The sequence below is a fragment of the Panulirus ornatus genome, chromosome 23 (genome assembly GCF_036320965.1).
Source record: "Panulirus ornatus isolate Po-2019 chromosome 23, ASM3632096v1, whole genome shotgun sequence".
Taxonomy (NCBI): Eukaryota; Metazoa; Arthropoda; class Malacostraca; order Decapoda; family Palinuridae; genus Panulirus; species Panulirus ornatus.
Window position 1 is genome coordinate 12,426,993 of NC_092246.1, and position 20,174 is coordinate 12,447,166.

At 39.9% G+C, this 20,174-nt stretch overlaps 1 protein-coding gene across 1 annotated transcript; it reads right to left on the minus strand.

Moving 5' to 3' along the window:
- Window positions 1–3,704: 3,704 nt before the first annotated feature.
- On the minus strand, window positions 3,705–14,001 carry LOC139756674 (uncharacterized). Its single transcript, XM_071676330.1, has 3 exons — window positions 13,965–14,001; window positions 7,929–8,237; window positions 3,705–4,091 (listed from the first exon to the last, which is right to left on the minus strand). The coding sequence occupies exons 1-3, from the start codon at window positions 13,977–13,979 to the stop codon at window positions 3,849–3,851; spliced, it is 567 nt and encodes a 188-aa protein (XP_071532431.1). The 5' UTR covers window positions 13,980–14,001; the 3' UTR covers window positions 3,705–3,848.
- Between the last annotated feature and the right edge of the window lie 6,173 nt (window positions 14,002–20,174).

Below are 20,174 nucleotides of genomic sequence, written 5' to 3' on the forward strand. Positions count from 1 at the left end.
GTGTGAGGGAGCATTATTTGGTATAAGATGACTGTGGTGACGGACTGCGGTCATTGGGAGTTGAGCGTCGGAGGAAAGGTCTTGGTGACTGGAATGTTGCCAGTGAGGGTGGACAGGTTCAGCGTGATGAGAACATCTTAGTCGATGGTGCAGGATGGGCTCAGGATGATTCTGCATGCTCCTCTGTGTACTCTTTCCAGATGGTCCTTCTGTGTAGTTGTAAAGGGAGAGGAACAGGCTGGGGAGGAGTAGGTGAACTTACGAAGAATGCATATGGTTTAGACATCCCAAACCCCACCTGGTGGGACACTAAGTTGACGTAGAAGATGGAGACGGTTTAAGGACTGTGCTGACACTAGCATATGTCAGTGGCACGGTGTTTACATTGGGCGACCGCTGCTCTGACCATCTAAACCACAAACTCTCCTCGAGACATTGTCATTAAGTTCACAAGTTCACTCGTAAAGTTATCTATTATGTGCTTTCCTTCACTATCAAATGAATCAGAAGTTCACAGTCTTGTGTGCAGATTGCAGGTCCAGTCAGGCTTAATCGACCAGGTCGACAATTCACCTCAAGAAGCTCGAGAGCGCCGCTGACACACGGTCCCCATCGAGGATTGAAGTATATGTGTGTGTGTGTGTGTGTGTGTGTGTGTGTGTGTGTGTGTGTGTGTGTGTGTGTCACAGGACCCCCTGGGGTCGAATCGAAATATTATCACCGGCTAAGGAGAGCAGGATGGTTCCCAGGGCCTCATGGGTCGTCATTAAGCTTCTGGGTCTTCCCCCACTCCCTAGGCACAGCCCTTCTTTTTCTGTTCATTTCTTCAACATTTGTTGTCTCAGATCTGATCTTCTCTCTGCAGTACACCATCTGTCTACTTAGATCTGATCTTCCCTCTGCAGTACACCATCTGTCTACTTAGATCTGATCTTCCCTCTGCAGTACACCATCTGTCTACTTCTTCTCTTGATCATCTTCACGAAACCCAGCTGCTAAAGCTACTTTATTTCCACAGTGTTCTCTTCTCTTCAGAGTGATGTTTGTGCCCAGTATGACATAAAAACTCCCTAACTCGTAGACTCTTTGAGCCTGCCAACATTGCAAGCCATCTGGTTAAAGGTTACTCTTCCCTCAATAACTTTGGTTTTGTTTTGTGTACCTCCTCTCTCTACCTCATTCCAAGCACTATTTACAAATCTCAGGCTATTTGGTCTCCCAGCAAGAGCCACTGCATTCTTCACATTCGTCCACTGAAATCTTCTACGATAGGAAATTTCAATGTCCGCCCAAGGATTCATCAAGCTACATGAGTAATTCCAGTGGAACTGAGGCCCTTTCTATCCCGTCAGTGATAATCGAGAACAAGATGATTTAACGCTCAACACGAGTTCTCGACCGTCTTGAACACTCCAAACAGTGAAGACCATTTCATTTCTGAAGTCTCCCACCTTTTCTATCCCCTTAGGCTTTTCCTACCACACTCTTAGTTTTATAACTTTTCTTTCATAGTGACCGATATGGCACGGGCAGAACATGCCCCAGTCGAGGGTGAAAGACAAAAATAAAAGGAAAAGAAAATAGATATTAATCAGCCATCTTATATGCTCGTCACCCCTCCTCTTCTCGTCGAAGCACCATAATCAAGATCATATTTTTGAAGACAATGTACAAGAAAGAAATAATATGAGCATTTTAGTGCCAAGGTAAAGTCCTGTCTCTATATGTGATCTATTTTCTTTTTATCCAAGTCCTTCCGGCAGCAGCGCCAGTGGCCAGTGTGCCGACTGAGCGTTGTTTGTGGCTACGTTGACAACACTACCCACTTACTAACTTTCTATCCCAATATGTTTACATTTTACCGCTTTTTAGCTCATCATCTTTATTTCTTTATTTACTATATTTCTTCCCTACAGGTTCAGACGGTTGCTGTCGGGAATTTATACAGCCAAAAAAAGGGTTGTAGGCCCGATGCCTTCCCTCATAGGTCGCTGGCCAGTAAACTCAGTTAACTAACCAACCCACCAAACTATCTTTAAAACATACATGTTCTCTACAACTAAATCTTTTATAAAATCTATAGGTTCTCCTATGGACTATAATCACGATACTTCATATGCTGCTTCGTGTGTCCCAAGCTTTACTCGTGTATCCTAATCTTTACTCGTGTGTCCCATACTTTACTCGTTTGTCCGAAGCCTACAGGTCTTAGAAGCTTTCAGGTCTAAGAAAGACCTAAGCTTGGTGCTTTTGCTCCATTTGGAAACGCCAAATAGAAATCTTTAGATATTACAATTCTTATCGATATGTTCTGCTAAGACGTGTTAATATCTCAAGTCGAATTTCATTCTCTTTTTTCTTCCAGATCTGTTTAAGATATCAAGTCCTCCACCAGTTGCCTGAGACAGTATGTTACATCACATTGAAACCTTTGATATGTGCCTGGATTTTTATATAAATCACATTTTGTATCGTTATCTGAAAGCTACAATGGCTACAATGTAAATGAAGCTTCTAATGCTGCAGATTCATGTCTCTCAGATGAGCAGCTAAGTTTACTGATTCATTCAACGCTTAAGGTGCATTAGCCTAAGAAGAACTCTTGCATCTGTGCGTAGCATCGTGCACAGACTTCCTCTTCTTGGTTCATTTGTTATGAAATTCCTTCATTTGTGTTTCAAATTCGTCTAATTGAAACGTCCCTTTGTTGGGTAGGAGTTTATACGTAGATCCAGGTTATGTTGTTATTCTATGATCAATAATGTCTACGTAACTCTTCATCTTTCCACCTCTAACGTCGTGACTAGTTGGCTACTGGGAGTCCTAAGGTATGACTTCATCTTTATATCGCTCCTTTTTACCTTGAACGGACGTTCGCCCTTTTTCCTATTCCTAAATTCTTTTTTCTCAAAAAGAAGTAGAAATCTCTACACAGGGAACAGATTTCCATCCAAAAGACTTTATCCCTCTATGAGGGAGCAGCTGCGCCCGAGGGCCACTAGCATACCTTCCCACTCTTCCTGTTACTACAGAGTATAGGACTATAAGTAACGGTAGGACATACAATGGCAATCAGAGTTGTTGTCTAGAAGACGGCTAGAATGTCGCTGTGAGGTGACAGGCGCTTCATCTGATACCAGGTTCAGCAACAGTAAAAGGTTTTGTAAATGTAGTTTCCATTTTAAAAAAAACTCAGAATTTAGTTTGTCATGGAGTAGACCATCATGGACTACTGGAGGACAATATCTTCTCAAAATATAGAAATTTGCTTTCCAGTTACAGCACTTAAGTGAAGAACAATAGATGGGACGAAGAATGTGATTTCATGGAGCACTGTAACGAGTGATGAGCCTTAAAGTGAGTCTTACAGAATAATCATAGTAAACGTAATTTTCTTCTAAATGTATATATCATCAAGTGATCGTTTACTAGTAATGTTTTCATAGCACAGACAAAATATGAAAGCTTTCATCGAGACCAGAAATTAAAAGAAAAGGAAAAAAAGGACAATAATCTAAGTTTTTGAGGAGGTGAAAACTTTTGATTTGTAAGAAGGATCTCAGTTTCTTGTATTTTTTAGAACAAAGTCATGGGGCCTTACACCCCAGAGTCATTTCATAGCAGAGTTGTTGTCTTGATTCTATTACTCTGAGATGTCGAGTTAGATATTGTCTCTGGATATCAAAAGTCACTAATTACCGTACTAATTTTCACTCATTTATTCTTTGATGAAGTGAGCAACCGTAAGCCAATAGAACATGCTCTAGGAAATTTTACTTCGAGGTGAGATAATAAATAACATCGAGATACAGAATCATATAACCCATGTAGTCATCACAAGAATATGTTTAGTGATATCCTCCCTTGTGGCCTGAGACGACGTGGGGGTAGTGAGGCGCGCCCTCGTAGGAGACGTGGGGATGGTAGCCGTGCTCGTCGGCGTAGTAACTGACGACCTGGATGCGGCCATCGGGCAAGTGGACGTAGTATTTCCCTTCGGTCTTGTAGCCATCGCGAGCTTCACTGTGGCCGAAGTTGGTGCCGCTGTAGTCGTCGTGGACACTGTAGTCGAAGTTGTAGTGAGCTGGAGCCTGCAGGGTGGCAGATAGAAATAAACTTTCTGATGTGGTGGAGGGGCGAAAGTTCTGGGAGCGTTGAAGAATGTGTGGAAGGGGAGAACATTATCTCAAAAAAAAAAAATTGGGTATGTTTGAAGGAATAGTGGTTCCAACAATGTTATATGGATGCGAGGCGTGGGCTATGGATAGGGTTGTGCGGAGGAGGGTGGATGTGTTAGAAATGAGATGTTTGAGGACAAAATGTGGTGTGAGGTGGTTTGATCGAGTAGGTAATGAAAGGGTAAGAGGAATGTGTGGTAATAAAAAGAGTGTTGTTGAGAGCAGAAGACGGTGTATTGAAATGGTTTGGTCACATGGAGAGAATGAGTGAGGAAAGGTTGACAAAAAGGTTATATATGTCAGAGGTGGAGGGAACGAGAAGTGGAAGACCAAGTTGGAGGTGGAAGGATGGAGTGAAAAAGATTTTGAGCGATCGGGGCCTGAACATGTAGGAGGGTGAAAGGCGTGCAAGGAATAGAGTAAATTGAAACGATGTGGTATACCGGGTTCGACGTACTGTCAATGGATTGAACCGGGAAATGTGAAGCGTCTGGGGTAAACCATAGAAATGTCTGTGGGGCCTGGATGTGGAAAGGGAGCTGTGGTTTCGGTGCATTATACATGACAGCTAAGGACTGGGTGTGAACGAATGTGGCCTTTGCTGTCTTTTTCCAGCGTTACCTCGCGCACATGCGGGGGGAGGGGTTTGTCATTTTATCTGTGGCGGGGTGGCGACGGGAAGGAGTAAAGGGAGCAAGTCTGAATTATGTGCATGTGTATATATGTATATGTCTGTGTGTGTATATTCATATATATATATATATATATATATATATATATATATATATATATATATATATATATATATATATATATATATATATATATATATATATATATATATATATATATATATTTTTTTTTTTTTTTTTTTTTTTTATACTTTGTCGCTGTCTCCCGCGTTTGCGAGGTAGCGCAAGGAAACAGACGAAAGAAATGGCCCAACCCCCCCCCCCCATACACATGTACATACACACGTCCACACACGCAAATATACATACCTACACAGCTTTCCATGGTTTACCCCAGACGCTTCACATGCCTTGATTCACTCCACTGACAGCACGTCAACCCCTGTATACCACATCGCTCCAATTCACTCTATTCCTTGCCCTCCTTACGTATATATATATATATATATATATATATATATATATATATATATATATATATATATATATATATATATATATATATATATATATATATATATATATTCCCAAAAGAAGGAACACAGAAGGGGGCCAGGTGAGGATATTCCCTCAAAGGCCCAGTCCTCTGTTCTTAACGCTACCTCGCTAATGCGGGAAATGGCGTATAGTATAAAAGAAAAAGATATATATATATATATATATATATATATATATATATATATATATATATATATATATATATATATATATATATATATATATATATATATATATCTTTCTTTCTTTCATACTATTCGCCATTTCACGCGTTAGCAAGGTAGCGTTAAGAACAGAGGACTGGGCCTCTGAGGGAATATCCTCACCTGGCCTCGTTCTCTGTTCCTTCTTTTGGAAAATCAAAAAAAAAAACGAGAGGGGAGGATTTCCAGCCCCCCGCTCCCTCCCCTTTTAGTCGCCTTCTACGACACGCAGGGAATACGTGGGAAGTATTCTTTCTCCCCTATCCCCAGGGATAATATATATATATATATATATATATATATATATATATATATATATATATATATATATATATATATATATATATATATGTATATATTATTACATGGCATTATTACATGACAGCTAGAGACTGAGTGTGAACGAATGTAGCCTTCGTTGTCTATTCCTAGCGCTGCCTCGCACACATGAGGGGGGAGGGGGATTTTATTCCATGTGTGGCGAGGCGGCGATGGGAATAAATAAAGGCTGACAGTATAAATTATGTACATGTTGTATATATGTATATGTCTGTGTGTGTATATATATATGTATACGTTGAGATCTATAGTTATGTGTATTTGCGTGTGTGGACGTGTATGTATATACATGTGTATGTGGGTGGGTTGGGCCATTCTTTCGTCTGTTTCCTTGCGCTACCTCGCTAACGCGGGAGACAGCGACAAATTATAATAACAAATATATATATATATATATATATATATATATATATATATATATATATATATATATATATATATATATATATATTTCACACTATTCGCCATTTCCCGCGATAGCGAGGTAGCGTTCAGAACAGAGGACTGGGCCTTTGAGGGAATAGCCTCACCTGGCCCCGTTCTCTGTTCCCTCTTTTGGAAAATTAAAAAAAAAAAAGAAAAAAACGAGAGGGGAGGATTTCCAACCCCCGCTCCCTTCCCTTTTAGTCGCCTTCTACGACACGCAGGGAATACGTGGGAAGTATTCTTTCTCCCATATCCCCAAGGATGATATATATATATATATATATATATATATATATATATATATATATATATATATATATATATATATATGAAGTGCATATGAACGCGCACTTTCATAGTACATACAAACCTCCAATAGCCAGGCTCGAACCCGGGACCTCTGCGTAGTAGGTGGGAGTCTACCGCTAGGCTATGATCGCCACTTATAGGGAAATGACTACTCGAACATAATGTAATCGAATACCCATCGTCTCACGTTGGTGAGCAACCGGGTGTACACTGGTCAAATCCCATCAGGTTCACACAAACAGCAGCGAGCTTTTTACAAAACCTAACTGTACAACACGGAGGTATATGTATAAAAATAAAGTGCATATGAACGTGCACTTTCATAGTTCATACAAACCTCTAATTCGCTTTTTCCCATGCACGTCTCAATCAACTTGCATATTCATGCCCCGAGCACTGAAAGCAGCTTTCACTTCGTCCTTCCACCTTCTCGATTTCTCCATTATCCCTGTGCCCTCCACTTCAGATATGTTCATTTTCTTAGTCGCTCTCTCCTCACTCATCCTCTCCATATGTCCAAACCATTTTAGCACACTCTTTTCATCTCTCCCATACAGACTTTTCTTGCTCCCACACCTTTCACCTATCACGTCTTATTGATCAATCTTTCATATCCTCAGACATTCAATTTTCAGCCTTTCCACCCTCTTCTCTGGGTTTTCATCCACACAACGCGGACCGGATTAGCACACCATCAGACATACCCATTCCTGCCCTCACAGACAGTGACCTCTCTTTCTACACACTCCTGAGCGCGATAAGGACCTTAGTCCCCTTACCCACCCTATGGCTCACCTCATCTGCCATTATTCAATCGCTTCCACGTCCAAATCCAGGTATCTAAAACATTCCACTTTCTACCGGTTCTTGCCGTTCATATTCGCACTCCAGTCAATTTGTCTCTTTCATACCAGTCTGCCGTTTCCCGCGTAGCGCCGAAACGACAAGAACAGACAAAATAAGGCCTTATTTGCTCACTTTCACCCTGCCATGTATAATGCACTGAAACCATAGCTCCTATCTGCAGCCAAGCCTAACAAACATTTTGCGGATTGTGATAAAATCGCTTCTCTCTCTCTCTCTCTCTCTCTCTCTCTCTCTCTCTCTCTCTCTCTCTCTCTCTCTCTCTCTCTCTGGACACGAGACTCATCCAGCTGGTCAGGCGGATAGCTGGCCACACAGATTGTCCCCAGCATCATGGCAGATGTTCTCATTATATAGGTGAGGGGGATCCCTTCACCTTAGATAACTAAGACATTCTCAACAAGGTAAGGATAACTAACGTTGTGATATGGATCACTATGGTAGGAACCATGGCCGTGATGTGCTAGAGATGAGTGGTGGACTGCGCCCCCATGGTGGACTGCGCCCCCATGGTGGACTGCGCCCCCGTGGTGGACTGAGCTCCCGTGGTGGACTGCGCCCCCGTGGTGGACTGAGCTCCCGTGGTGGACGGGGCCCCCATGGTGGACTGAGCTCCCGTGGTGGACGGGGCCCCCGTGGTGGACCGAGCCTCCGTGGTGGGTAGGAGCAGAGTGGGTGACGGAAGTGTCGGCCAGGACGAGTGGCAGCAGAATCAGCAAGATCGACAGCTGTGGGAGAAGAGAACACGGGAGTCCTTGTTAGTCCATTGCTAAAATAAAATAACCTCATCTTTACGTAGATCACATTAGTATATAAAAATATTATGAGCAAAGTATTAAAGGAATGAATTTCTTGACCTGCAATCCCTTGAAAAACGTACATTTCTGGTCAGCTAAAGTGAGTGGAAAAATATTTTTCAGGGAGGTCCAAAACGAGATATATTAGGTAAAAGAGAGGACGTAATGCATGTTGTCATTTAAGGGTTTACGGTCGTCAGATCTGTGGCCCTGTAGCGTGACTGGTCAGCCAGACTAGGATAACCGGACATAAATGTCTTTTACTTCACTGATTTAAAAATTATCACATCGTACAAACATGCATCAGCTATTGTATATATATATATATATATATATATATATATATATATATATATATATATATATATATATATATATATATATATATATATATATATATATATATGTATATATATATATATATATATATATATATATATATATATATATATATATATATATATATATATATTCTTTTCTTTCTTTCAAACTATTCGCCATTTCCCACGTTAGCGAGGTAGCGTTACAAACAGAGGACTGTGCCTTTGAGGGAACATCCTCACCTGGCCCCCTTCTCTGTTCCTTCTTTTGGAAAAGAAAAAAAAAAAAAAAAAACGAGATGGGAGGATTTCCAGCCCCCCGCTCCCTCAAATATATATATATATATATATATATATATATATATATATATATATATATATATATATATATATATATATATATATATATATATATATATATACATATATATATAAATATATATATATATATATATATATATATATATATATATATATGTATATATATATATATATATATATATATTTGGGAGCGAGGGGCTGGAAATCCTCCCCTCTCGGTTTTTTTTAATTTTCCAAAAGAAGGAACGGAGGGGGCCAGGTGAGGATATTCCGAAAAAGGCCCAGTCCTCTGTTCTTAACGCTACCTCGCTAATGCGGGAAATGGCGGATAGTTTGAAAGAAAAAAGAATATATATATATATATATATATATACATATATATATATATATATATATATATATATATATATATATATATATATATATATATATATATATATATATATATATATATATATATATATATATATATATATATATATATATATGCCACATTACTCACCTTTACATTCAAATCATCCATCACTATAACCTGGTCTCGTGCATGAAAACTACTAACACACTCACTCCGATGCTCCCAAAACACTTGCCTCTCATGGTCTTTCTTCTCATGCCCAGGTGCATATGCACCAACAATCACCCATCTCTCCCCATCCACTTTCAGTTTTACCCATATCAATCTACAGTTTACTTTCTTACACGCTGGCACATACTCCCACCACTCCAGTTTCAGGAGTAGTACTACTCCTTCCCTCACTCTTGACCTCTCACTAACCCCTGACTTTACTACCAAGAAATTCCCTAGCCACACCTCTCCTTTTCCCTTGAGCTTCGTTTCACTCAGAGCCAAAACATCCAGGTTCCTTTCCTTAAACATACTACCTATCTCTCCTTTTTTCTCATCTTGATTTCATCCACACACATTTAGACACGCCAATCTGAGCCTTTGAGGAGGATGCGCACTCCCCGCGTAACTCCTTATGTTTCCCCTTTTAGAAAGTTAAAATAAAAGGAGGGGAAGGTTTCTAGCGCCCCATTCCCATCCCCTTTAGTCGCCTTCTACGACACGTGAGGGATGCGTGGGAAGTATTCTTTCTCCCCTATACCCAGGGATGAGTAATGTGGCAGTTGAGGGAATAATTGGTGTACATGGGGTGTTCGGTGTTGTAAATGGAAATGGTGAAGAGCTTGTAGATTTATATGCTGAAAAAGGACTGGTGATTGGGAATACCTGGTAAGTATACGTATGTAAGTGGAGAGATGGCCAGAGAGCGTTATTGGATTACGTGTTAATTGACAGGCGCGCGAAAGAGAGACTTTTGGATGTTAATGTGCTGAGAGGTGCAACTGGATGGATGTCTGATCATTATCTTGTGGAGGCGAAGGTGAAGATATGTAGAGGTTGTCAGAAAAGAAGAGAGAATATTGGAGTGAAGAGGGTGGTGAGAGTAAGTGAGCTTGGGAAGGAGACTTGTGTAAGGAAGTACTAGAAGAGACTAAGTACAGAATAGGAAAAGGTGAAAGCAAAGGACGTAAGAGGAGTGGGGGAGGAATGGAATGTATTTAGGGAAGCAGTGATGACTTGCGCAAAAGATGCGTGTGGCATGAGAGTGGGAGGCGGGCAGATTAGAGAGGGTAGTGATTGGTGGAATGAAGAAGTAAGATTATTAGTGAAAGAGAAGAGTGAGGCATTTGGACAATCCTTGCAGGGAAATAATGCAAATGACAGGGAGATGTATAAAAGAAAGAGGCAGGAGGTCAAGAGAAAGGTGCAAGAAGTGAAAAAGAGGACAAATGAGAGTTGGAAAAGAGAGTATCATTAAATTTTAGGGAGAATAAAAAGATGTTTTGGAAGGAGGTAAATAAAGTGCGTAAGACAAGGGAGCAAATGAGAATTTCAGTGAAGGGGGTTAATGGGGAGATAATAACAAGTAGTGGTGATGTGAGGAGATAGAGTGAGTATTTTGAAGGTTTGTTGAAGTTGTTTGATGATAGAGTGGCAGATATAGGGTGTTTTGGTCGAGGTGGTGTGCAAAGTGAGAGGGTTAGGGAGAATGATTTTGTAGACAGAGATGAGGTAGTAAAAGCTTTGCAAAAGATGAAAGCCAGCAAGGCAGAGGGTTTAGATGGTATTGCAGTGGAATTTATTAAAAAAGGAGGTGAATGTATTGTTGACTGGCTGGTAAGGTTATCTAATGTATGTATGACTCATAGTGAGGTGCCTGAGGGTTGACGGAATGATTGCATAGTGCCATTGTACAAAGGCAAAGGGAATAAAAGTGAGTGCTCAAATTACAGAGGTATAAGTTTCCTGAGTATTCCTGGGAAATTATATGGGAGGGTATTGATTGAGAGGGTGAAGGCATGTACAGAGCATCAGATTGGGGAAGAGCAGTGTGGTTTCAGAAGTGGTAGATGATGTGTGGATCACGTGTTTGCTTTGAAGAATGTATGTGAAAAATACTTAGAAAAGCAAAGGGATTTGTATGTAGCATTTCTGGATCTGGAGAAGGCCTATGACAGAATTGATAGAGATGCTCTGTGGAAGGTATTAAGAATATATGGTGAGGGAGGTAAGTTGTTAGAAGCAGTGAAAAGTTTTTATCGAGGATGTAAGACATGTATAGAGTAGGAAGAGAGGAAAGTGATTGGTTCTCAGTGGATGTTGGTTTGCGGCAGGGGTGCGTAATGTCTCCATGGTTGTTTAATTTGTTTATGGATGGGGTTGTTAGGGAGGTGAGTGCAAGAGTTTTGGAAAGAGGGGCAAGTATGCAGTCTGTTGTAGATAAGAGAGCTTGGGAAATGAGACAGTTGTTGTTCGCTGATGATATAGCGCTGGTGGCTGATTCGGGTGAGAAACTGCAGAAGCTGGTGACTGAGTTTGGTAAAGTGTGTGAAAGAATAAAGCTGAGAGTAAATGTGAATAAGAGCAAGGTTATTAGGTACAGTAGGGTTGAGGGGCAAGTCAATTGGGAGGTAAATTTGAATGGAGAAAAACTGGAGGAAGTGAAGTGTTTTAGATATCTGGGAGTGAATTGGGCTGGGGATGGAACCATGGAAGCGGAAGTGAATCATAGGATGGGGGAGGGGGCGAAAGTTCTGGGAGCGTTGAAAAATGTGTGGAAGTCGAGATCGTTATCATGGAAAGCAAAAATGGGTATGTTTGAAGGAATAGTGGTTCCAACAATGTTATATGGTTGCGAGGCGTGGGCTATGGATAGAGTTGTACGGAGGAGGGTGGATGTGCTGGAAATGAGATGTTTGAGGACAATATGTGGTGTGAGGTGGTTTGATCGAGTAAGTAATGAAAGGGTAAAAGAGATGTGGGGTAATAAAGAGTATGGTTGAGAGAGCAGAAGAGGGTATTTTGAAATGGTTTGGTCACATGGAGAGAATGAGTGAGGAAAGATTGACAAAGAGGATATATGTGTCAGAGGTGGAGGGAACGAGAAGTGGAAGACCAAATTGGAGGTGGAAAGATGGAGTGAAAAAGATTTTGAGTGATCGGGGACTGAACATGCAGGGGGGTGAAAGGCGTGCAAGGAATAGAGTGAAATGGAACGATGTGGTATACAGGGGTCGACGTGCTATCAATGGATTGAACCAGGGCATTTGAAGCGTCTGAGGTAAACCATGGAAAGTTCTGTGGGGCCTAGATGTGGAAAGGGAGCTGTGGTTTCGGTGCATTATTACATGACAGCTAGAGACTGAGTGTGAACGAATGTGACCTTTGTTGTCTTTTCCTAGCGCTACCTCGCGCACATGAGGGGGGAGGGGGTTGTTATTTCATGTGTGGTGGGGTGGCGATGGGAATGAATAAAGGCAAACAGTATGAATTATGTACATGTGTATATATGTATATGTCGGTGTGTGTATATATATGTATACGTTGAGATGTATATGTGTATGTGGGTGGGTTGGGCCATATCTTTCGTCTGTTTCCTTGCGCTAGCTCGCTAACGCGGGAGACAGCGACAAAGCAAAATAATAATAATAATAATAATAATAATAATAATAATAATAATAATAATAATAATAATGATAATAATAATAATAATAATAATAATAATAATGCATATATATATATATATATATATATATATATATATATATATATATATATATATATATATATATATATATATATATATATATATATATATATATATATATATATATATATATATATGTATGTATGTATATATATATATTAGCGAGGTAGCGTTAGGAACAGAGGACTGGGCCTTAGAGGGAATATCCTCACCTGGCCCCCTTCTCTGTTCCTTCTTTTTAAAACAAAAAAAAAAAAAGAAGGATAGATAGATATATATATATGAATATATATATATATATATATATATATATATATATATATATATATATATATATATATATATATATGTATATATATATATATAGATGTACATATATATTACAATGAGTTTGATAATACTGATCAATGTGAGCCTACGAGAAATTAACAATCCAGATCACGTTGCTTATGGACATGAACTCGATTACTAGTAATCGAGTAGTCATTTCTCTATGGACAGCTCAAAAACGTGTTCCTATAAAACTTGGTATGTGTTGGTTAGAATAAGGTGTCATGTACCACTATATGGTGATTGAGTAGGACTCGTCTAACGAATCAAACGTTGAATAGAAAGGATAAACAAGATTACCGTTATAACTTAACGATACATATAAACGTCAGTCAAATGGATAACTCCCTCATTAACATATCGTATTACTAAATCAAGATACGTAATCTCTTATCCGCTTTCCAGCCCTATGATTAATAATTCCAAACAACACATGTCTTACAGTATTGTGCAAAGTGCATCGTAAGCACCGGAGCAACTCGTTGTATGAATGTTTGACAGTTTAACTGATAAAAAGTCTTTAAACGATCATATCTTTCTTTATCTATCGATCTTAATTCTTTCGTTATCCATTGATCACATGAGATTGACATCTTCCAAGCGTTCGCTTCAGTTAGGTCTCACTGGTGTCTTACCTTGACGGTGGTCATGGCGTCGGCTGGTCGTGATGTGAGTGAGGCTGTTTGCTGCTACACACGATGTTATATACCTCCACTCCTCACCATGGTCACCGAGGGCCACGCCCCTACCATCACAGTTACCATCAGGTCACACCTCCGCGACCCTGTCATCACCATCTCCGGAGGGCCACGCCCCTGCAATCGCTGTCACCAACAGGTCACACCTTCATGCCCCCTGCCACCACACCCTCACTACTGTCAGTCATGTCAGAAAACCAACCAGCCATAGAGGACTTCCCATAGATTACTAAATACAGGTTTGTCAGGCGTCCTTCCTTGCTTCAGTGACAATCACTCCTCTGTGATGGACATATATATTTATCAAGGTAATAACTCAAGCGAGCGCTTGTGTAAAGTGTGTGTGTGTGTGTGTGTGTGTGTGTGTGTGTGTGTGTGTGTGTGTGTGTGTGAACTTGAGTGTGTCATTTTTATCTGTGTGTGTGTGTGTGTGTGTGTGTGTGTGTGTGTGTGTGTGTGTGTGTGGATGGAATTATGTATTGTGTAGGTTCAAAAAAACATCGCGATTGCCAATCTCAAAACTATATCATTTCCATGCCATGAACATCTGTATTAATTACTGAACCGGATCACTGATTTCCCTATAAGCTCGCGTTATGAATGCATGACTCGCATTTCATATGAACGTATTTATCCCTTTTGATCCTGCACATAACCATGTGATCATCATGTCTGCAGCCATATGATTTTTCTTTCGCTCTTTTATCCGACTGCATGAGAAGGAAACTTTATTTACGTAGTCAAGAACAACGAATATCTACTGGCTTTGTGAGCCTAATAGGAAATGACCGGTGTAGACCCCGTTGCTCACCAACGTGACACGAAAGGTATTCGAGTACATAGTATTCGAATAGTTATTTCCCTATTAGGGGCGATCATAGCCTAGCGGTAGCGCTCCCGCCTGTTACACAGGGGTACCGGGTACCTTCCTGGCTGTTGGAGGTTTGTGCGTTCCATGAAGGTGCGGGTTCATATGCACTTTGTTCATATATAATATATATATATATATATATATATATATATATATATATATATATATATATATATATATATATATATATATATTTCTTTTAATACTATTCACCATTTCCTACTTTAGTGAAGTAGCGTTAAGAACAGAGGACTGAGCCTTTGAAGGAAAACCTCACTTGGCCCCCTTCACTGTTCCTTCTTTCGGAAAATTAAAAACGAGAGGGAAGGATTTCCAGCCCACCGCTCCCTTCCCTTTTAGTCGCCTTCTACGACACGCAGGGAATACGTGGGAAGTATTCTTTCTCCCCTATCCCCAGGGATAATATATATATATATATATATATATATATATATATATATATATATATATATATATATATATATATATATATATATATATATATATATATATATATATATATATATATATATATATATATATATATATATATATATAAATATATATATATATATATATATATATATATATATATATATATATATATATATATATATATATATATATAAATATATATATATATATATATATATATATATATATATATATATATATATATATATATATATATATATATATATATATATATATATATATATATATATATTCATACCATTCGCCATTTCCCGCATTAGCGAGGCAGCGTTAACAACAGAGGACTGGGCCTTAGAGGGAATATCCTCACCTGGCCCCCTTCTCTGTTCCTTCTTTTGGAAAAAAAAAATATATATATTTATATATATATATGTATATATATATATATATATATATATATATATATATATATATATATATATATATATATATATATATATATATATATATATATATATATATATATGGTAAATTATATGGGAGGGTATTGATTGAGAGGGTGAAGGCATGTACAGAGCATCAGATTGGGGAAGAGCAGTGTGGTTTCAGAAGTGGTAGAGGATGTGTGGATCAGGTGTTTGCTTTGAAGAATGTATGTGAGAAATACTTAGAAAAGCAAATGGATTTGTATGTAGCATTTATGGATCTGGAGAAGGCATATGATAGAGTTGATAGAGATGCTCTGTGGAAGGTATTAAGAATATATGGGGTGGGAGGAAAGTTGTTAGAAGCAGTGAAAAGTTTTTTCGAGGATGTAAGGCATGTGTACGTGTAGGAAGAGAGGAAAGTGATTGGTTCTCAGTGAATGTAGGTTTGCGGCAGGGGTGTGTGATGTCTCCATGGTTGTTTAATTTGTTTATGGATGGGGTTGTTAGGGAGGTAAATGCAAGAGTTTTGGAAAGAGGGGCAAGTATGAAGTCTGTTGGGGATGAGAGAGCTTGGGAAGTGAGTCAGTTGTTGTTCGCTGATGATACAGCGCTGGTGGCTGATTCATGTGAGAAACTGCAGAAGCTGGTGACTGAGTTTGGTAAAGTGTGTGGAAGAAGAAAGTTAAGAGTAAATGTGAATAAGAGCAAGGTTATTAGGTACAGTAGGGTTGAGGATCAAGTCAATTGGGAGGTGAGTTTGAACGGAGAAAAACTGGATGAAGTGAAGTGTTTTAGATATCTGGGAGTGGATCTGGCAGCGGATGGAACCATGGAAGCGGAAGTGGATCATAGGGTGGGGGAGGGGGCGAAAATTCTGGGGCCTTGAAGAATGTGTGGAAGTCGAGAACATTATCTCGGAAAGCAACAATGGGTATGTTTGAAGGAATAGTGGTTCCAACAATGTTGTATGGTTGCGAGGCGTGGGCTATGGATAGAGTTGTGCGCAGGAGGATGGATGTGCTGGAAATGAGATGTTTGAGGACAATGTGTGGTGTGAGGTGGTTTGATCGAGTGAGTAACGTAAGGGTAAGAGAGATGTGTGGAAATAAAAAGAGCGTGGTTGAGAGAGCAGAAGAGGGTGTTTTGAAGTGGTTTGGGCACATGGAGAGGATGAGTGAGGAAAGATTGACCAAGAGGATATATGTGTCGGAGGTGGAGGGAAGCAAGGAGAAGAGGGAGACCAAATTGGAGGTGGAAAGATGGAGTGAAAAAGATTTTGTGTGATCGGGGCCTGAACATGCAGGAGGGTGAAAGGAGGGCAAGGAATAGAGTGAATTGGAGCGATGTGGTATACCGGGGTTGACGTGCTGTCAGTGGATTGAATCAAGGCATGTGAAGCGTCTGGGGTAAACCATGGAAAGCTGTGTAGGTATGTATATTTGCGTGTGTGGACGTATGTATATACATGTGTATGGGGGGGGGTTGGGCCATTTCTTTCGTCTGTTTCCTTGCGCTACCTCGCAAACGCGGGAGACAGCGACAAAGTATAAAAAAAAAAAAAAAATATATATATATATATATATATATATATATATATATATATATATATATATATATATATATATATATATATATTCTTTTCTTTCGTACTATTCGCCATTTCCCGCATTAGCGAGGTAGTGTTAAGAACAGAGGACTGAGCCTTTGAGGGAATATCCTCACCTGGCCCCATTCTCTGTTCCTTCTTTTGGAAAATTGAAAAAAAAAACGAGAGGGGAGGATTTCCAGCCACCCGCTCCCTCCCCTTTTAGACGCCTTGTACAACTCGCAGTATTCTTTCTCCCGTATCCCCAGGGATGATATATATATATATATATATATATATATATATATATATATATATATATATATATATATATCATCCCTGGGGATAGGGGAGAAAGAATACTTCCCACGTATTCCCTGCGTGTCGTAGAAGGCGACTAAAAGGGGAGGGAGCGGGGGGCTGGAAATCTTCCCCTCTCGTTTTTTTTTTAATTTTCCAAAACAAGGAACAGAGAAGGGGGCCAGGTGAGGATATTCCCTCCAAGGCCCCGTCCTCTGTTCTTAACGCTACCTCGCTAACGCGGGAAATGGCGAATAGTTTGAAAGAAAGAAAGATATATATATATATATATATATATATATATATATATATATATATATATATATATATATATATATATACATATAAAATGTATTTATGTACGTCATTTCTATGTGATTACTATTTGTGCTACAGCGAAAGAGTACTACACATGCGTTCCCTTATCTATTCACTTTGTACATTTGTACCACCTCTTTACACATATAGGTGTACACACGCACACACCCACCCACCGCCTCTCACACACACACACACACACAAACCAGCCTAAGACAAGTGTGTGTGTGTGTGTGTATGTGTGTGTGTGTGTGTGTGAATCTGAAGGAGGGTGAATGAGCGCTGAATGCTCGAAACCAGAAAATAATGTAACCTTGTCATATCACTGACCAAGCGTAGGCACGGAACAGCAAACCTTGTTTTTCGGTACTCCGCTCTAATGCATACACCCTCCCCTTATGATAACAGCTCTATTACATTTTATGATAGTTTTATCATGAACAAAAGATAGAAACTTCTAGTTCATTACCATTTTTTCTCTAAACTAATCAGTGTTGTGTAAGTGACCGACAGATATGAAGGAGTGTCAGGGTACACATCGTCTCAATACAGTTTCGAATGATGTTGGTTTTGGTCGGTATATAACACTGATGTAGCCACTGAACTTTCGTTGAAGTTTTTCATAAGAAAGTGAGCTGCTCTACAACAACACCAGCCACCGCACAAGTGAGTGAGCTGCTCTACAACGACACCAGCCACCGTACAAGCGAGTGAGCTGCTTTACAACACCAGCCACCGTACAAGCGAGTGAGCTGCTCTACAACAACACCAGCCATCGTGCAAGCGAGTGAGCCGCTCTACAACAACACCAGCCACCGTACAAGCGAGTGAGCTGCTCTACAACAACACCAGCCATCGTGCAAGCGAGTGAGCTGCTCTACAACAACACCAGCCACCGTACAAGCGAGTTAGCTGCTCTACAATAACACCAGCCACTGGACAAGCGAGTAAACTGCTCTACAACAACACCAGCCACCGTAAAAGCGAGTGAGCTGCTCTACAATAACACCAGCCACCGTACAAGCGGGTGAACTGCTCTATAATAACACCAGCCACCGTACAAGCGAGTGAACTGTTCTACAACAACACCAGCCACCGTACAAGCGAGTGAGCTCTACAACAACATCAGTCACCACCGTGCAAGTGAGTTGCTCAACAACAACACCAGTCACTTAACAAGGTAGTGACTTGTTCGACACTAATACAATACACAGTATTAGCGAATGAGTTGCACTTTAACAACACAAGTCACAGAACAAGCGAGTGAGCTGCTCTACAACAGCACCACTTGAAATACAAGAGAGTTAGTTCTGCTATAGTCAGAGTGCAAGACAGTGCGTTGTTCTTCAACAACTCCTGTTATGATAGTGGAGCATGAGTTGCTCTAAAGCAACACCAGTCAGCGGACAAGCTATAACCAGAATCATATTCGGTGAGTTTCAGATAAGGAGTAATATACCTGTAGTTTCAAGAGTAATGTACTATGGCATTAAATGAAATACGACTAATATAGAGTTATCATCATTAAGTACAAAAATCAAATAGATAAGTTGATAACCTAACAGATGGGAGGGTATCGACCTCAGCTCCCAAGTGACCACGGTGGTTTGTGTGGTGTGGTCAGTGGTCAGATAATAGTTGCAGCATCAACATGGCCACTCTGTGCTCAGTACTTTATGTAATGTAATACTTATAACCCTGTTCTTGAAATCACTTGATAATGGATGAAGAAACCAGAAACGTTGTGTTAACCAGGGTAATCTTGGACAGTGCTTTGTTAGTTTTGTGACATTAACGACGGAAAACATAGATGTGGTATCCTATTGTCCCAAAGAGAAAGTTAGAAAAACTGTACATTAAAATAAGTATAATATATAATGTATGTGACCGCCGTTTACCCCATTAGCGAGGTAGAGGCAGGAACAGACGAAGAAGAGCCACATTTGTTGAAATCCAGTTTCTAGCTATCATGTGCGATGCAGCAATACCACAGCTCTCTATCCACAACCAGGCCCCACAAACCTTTCCGTGACTTACCCCATCGTTCCAAATCACTCTATCATGTGCGCGCCTTTCATTCTTCTGCATGTTCATGTCCTGATCGCCTGATTTCTTTTTCACTCGATCTTTTCATTTTGTCTTCCCCTTCCACTCGTTCCTTCCATGTCTTACATATACATCGTCTTTGTCAACCTCTCCTCACTCATTCT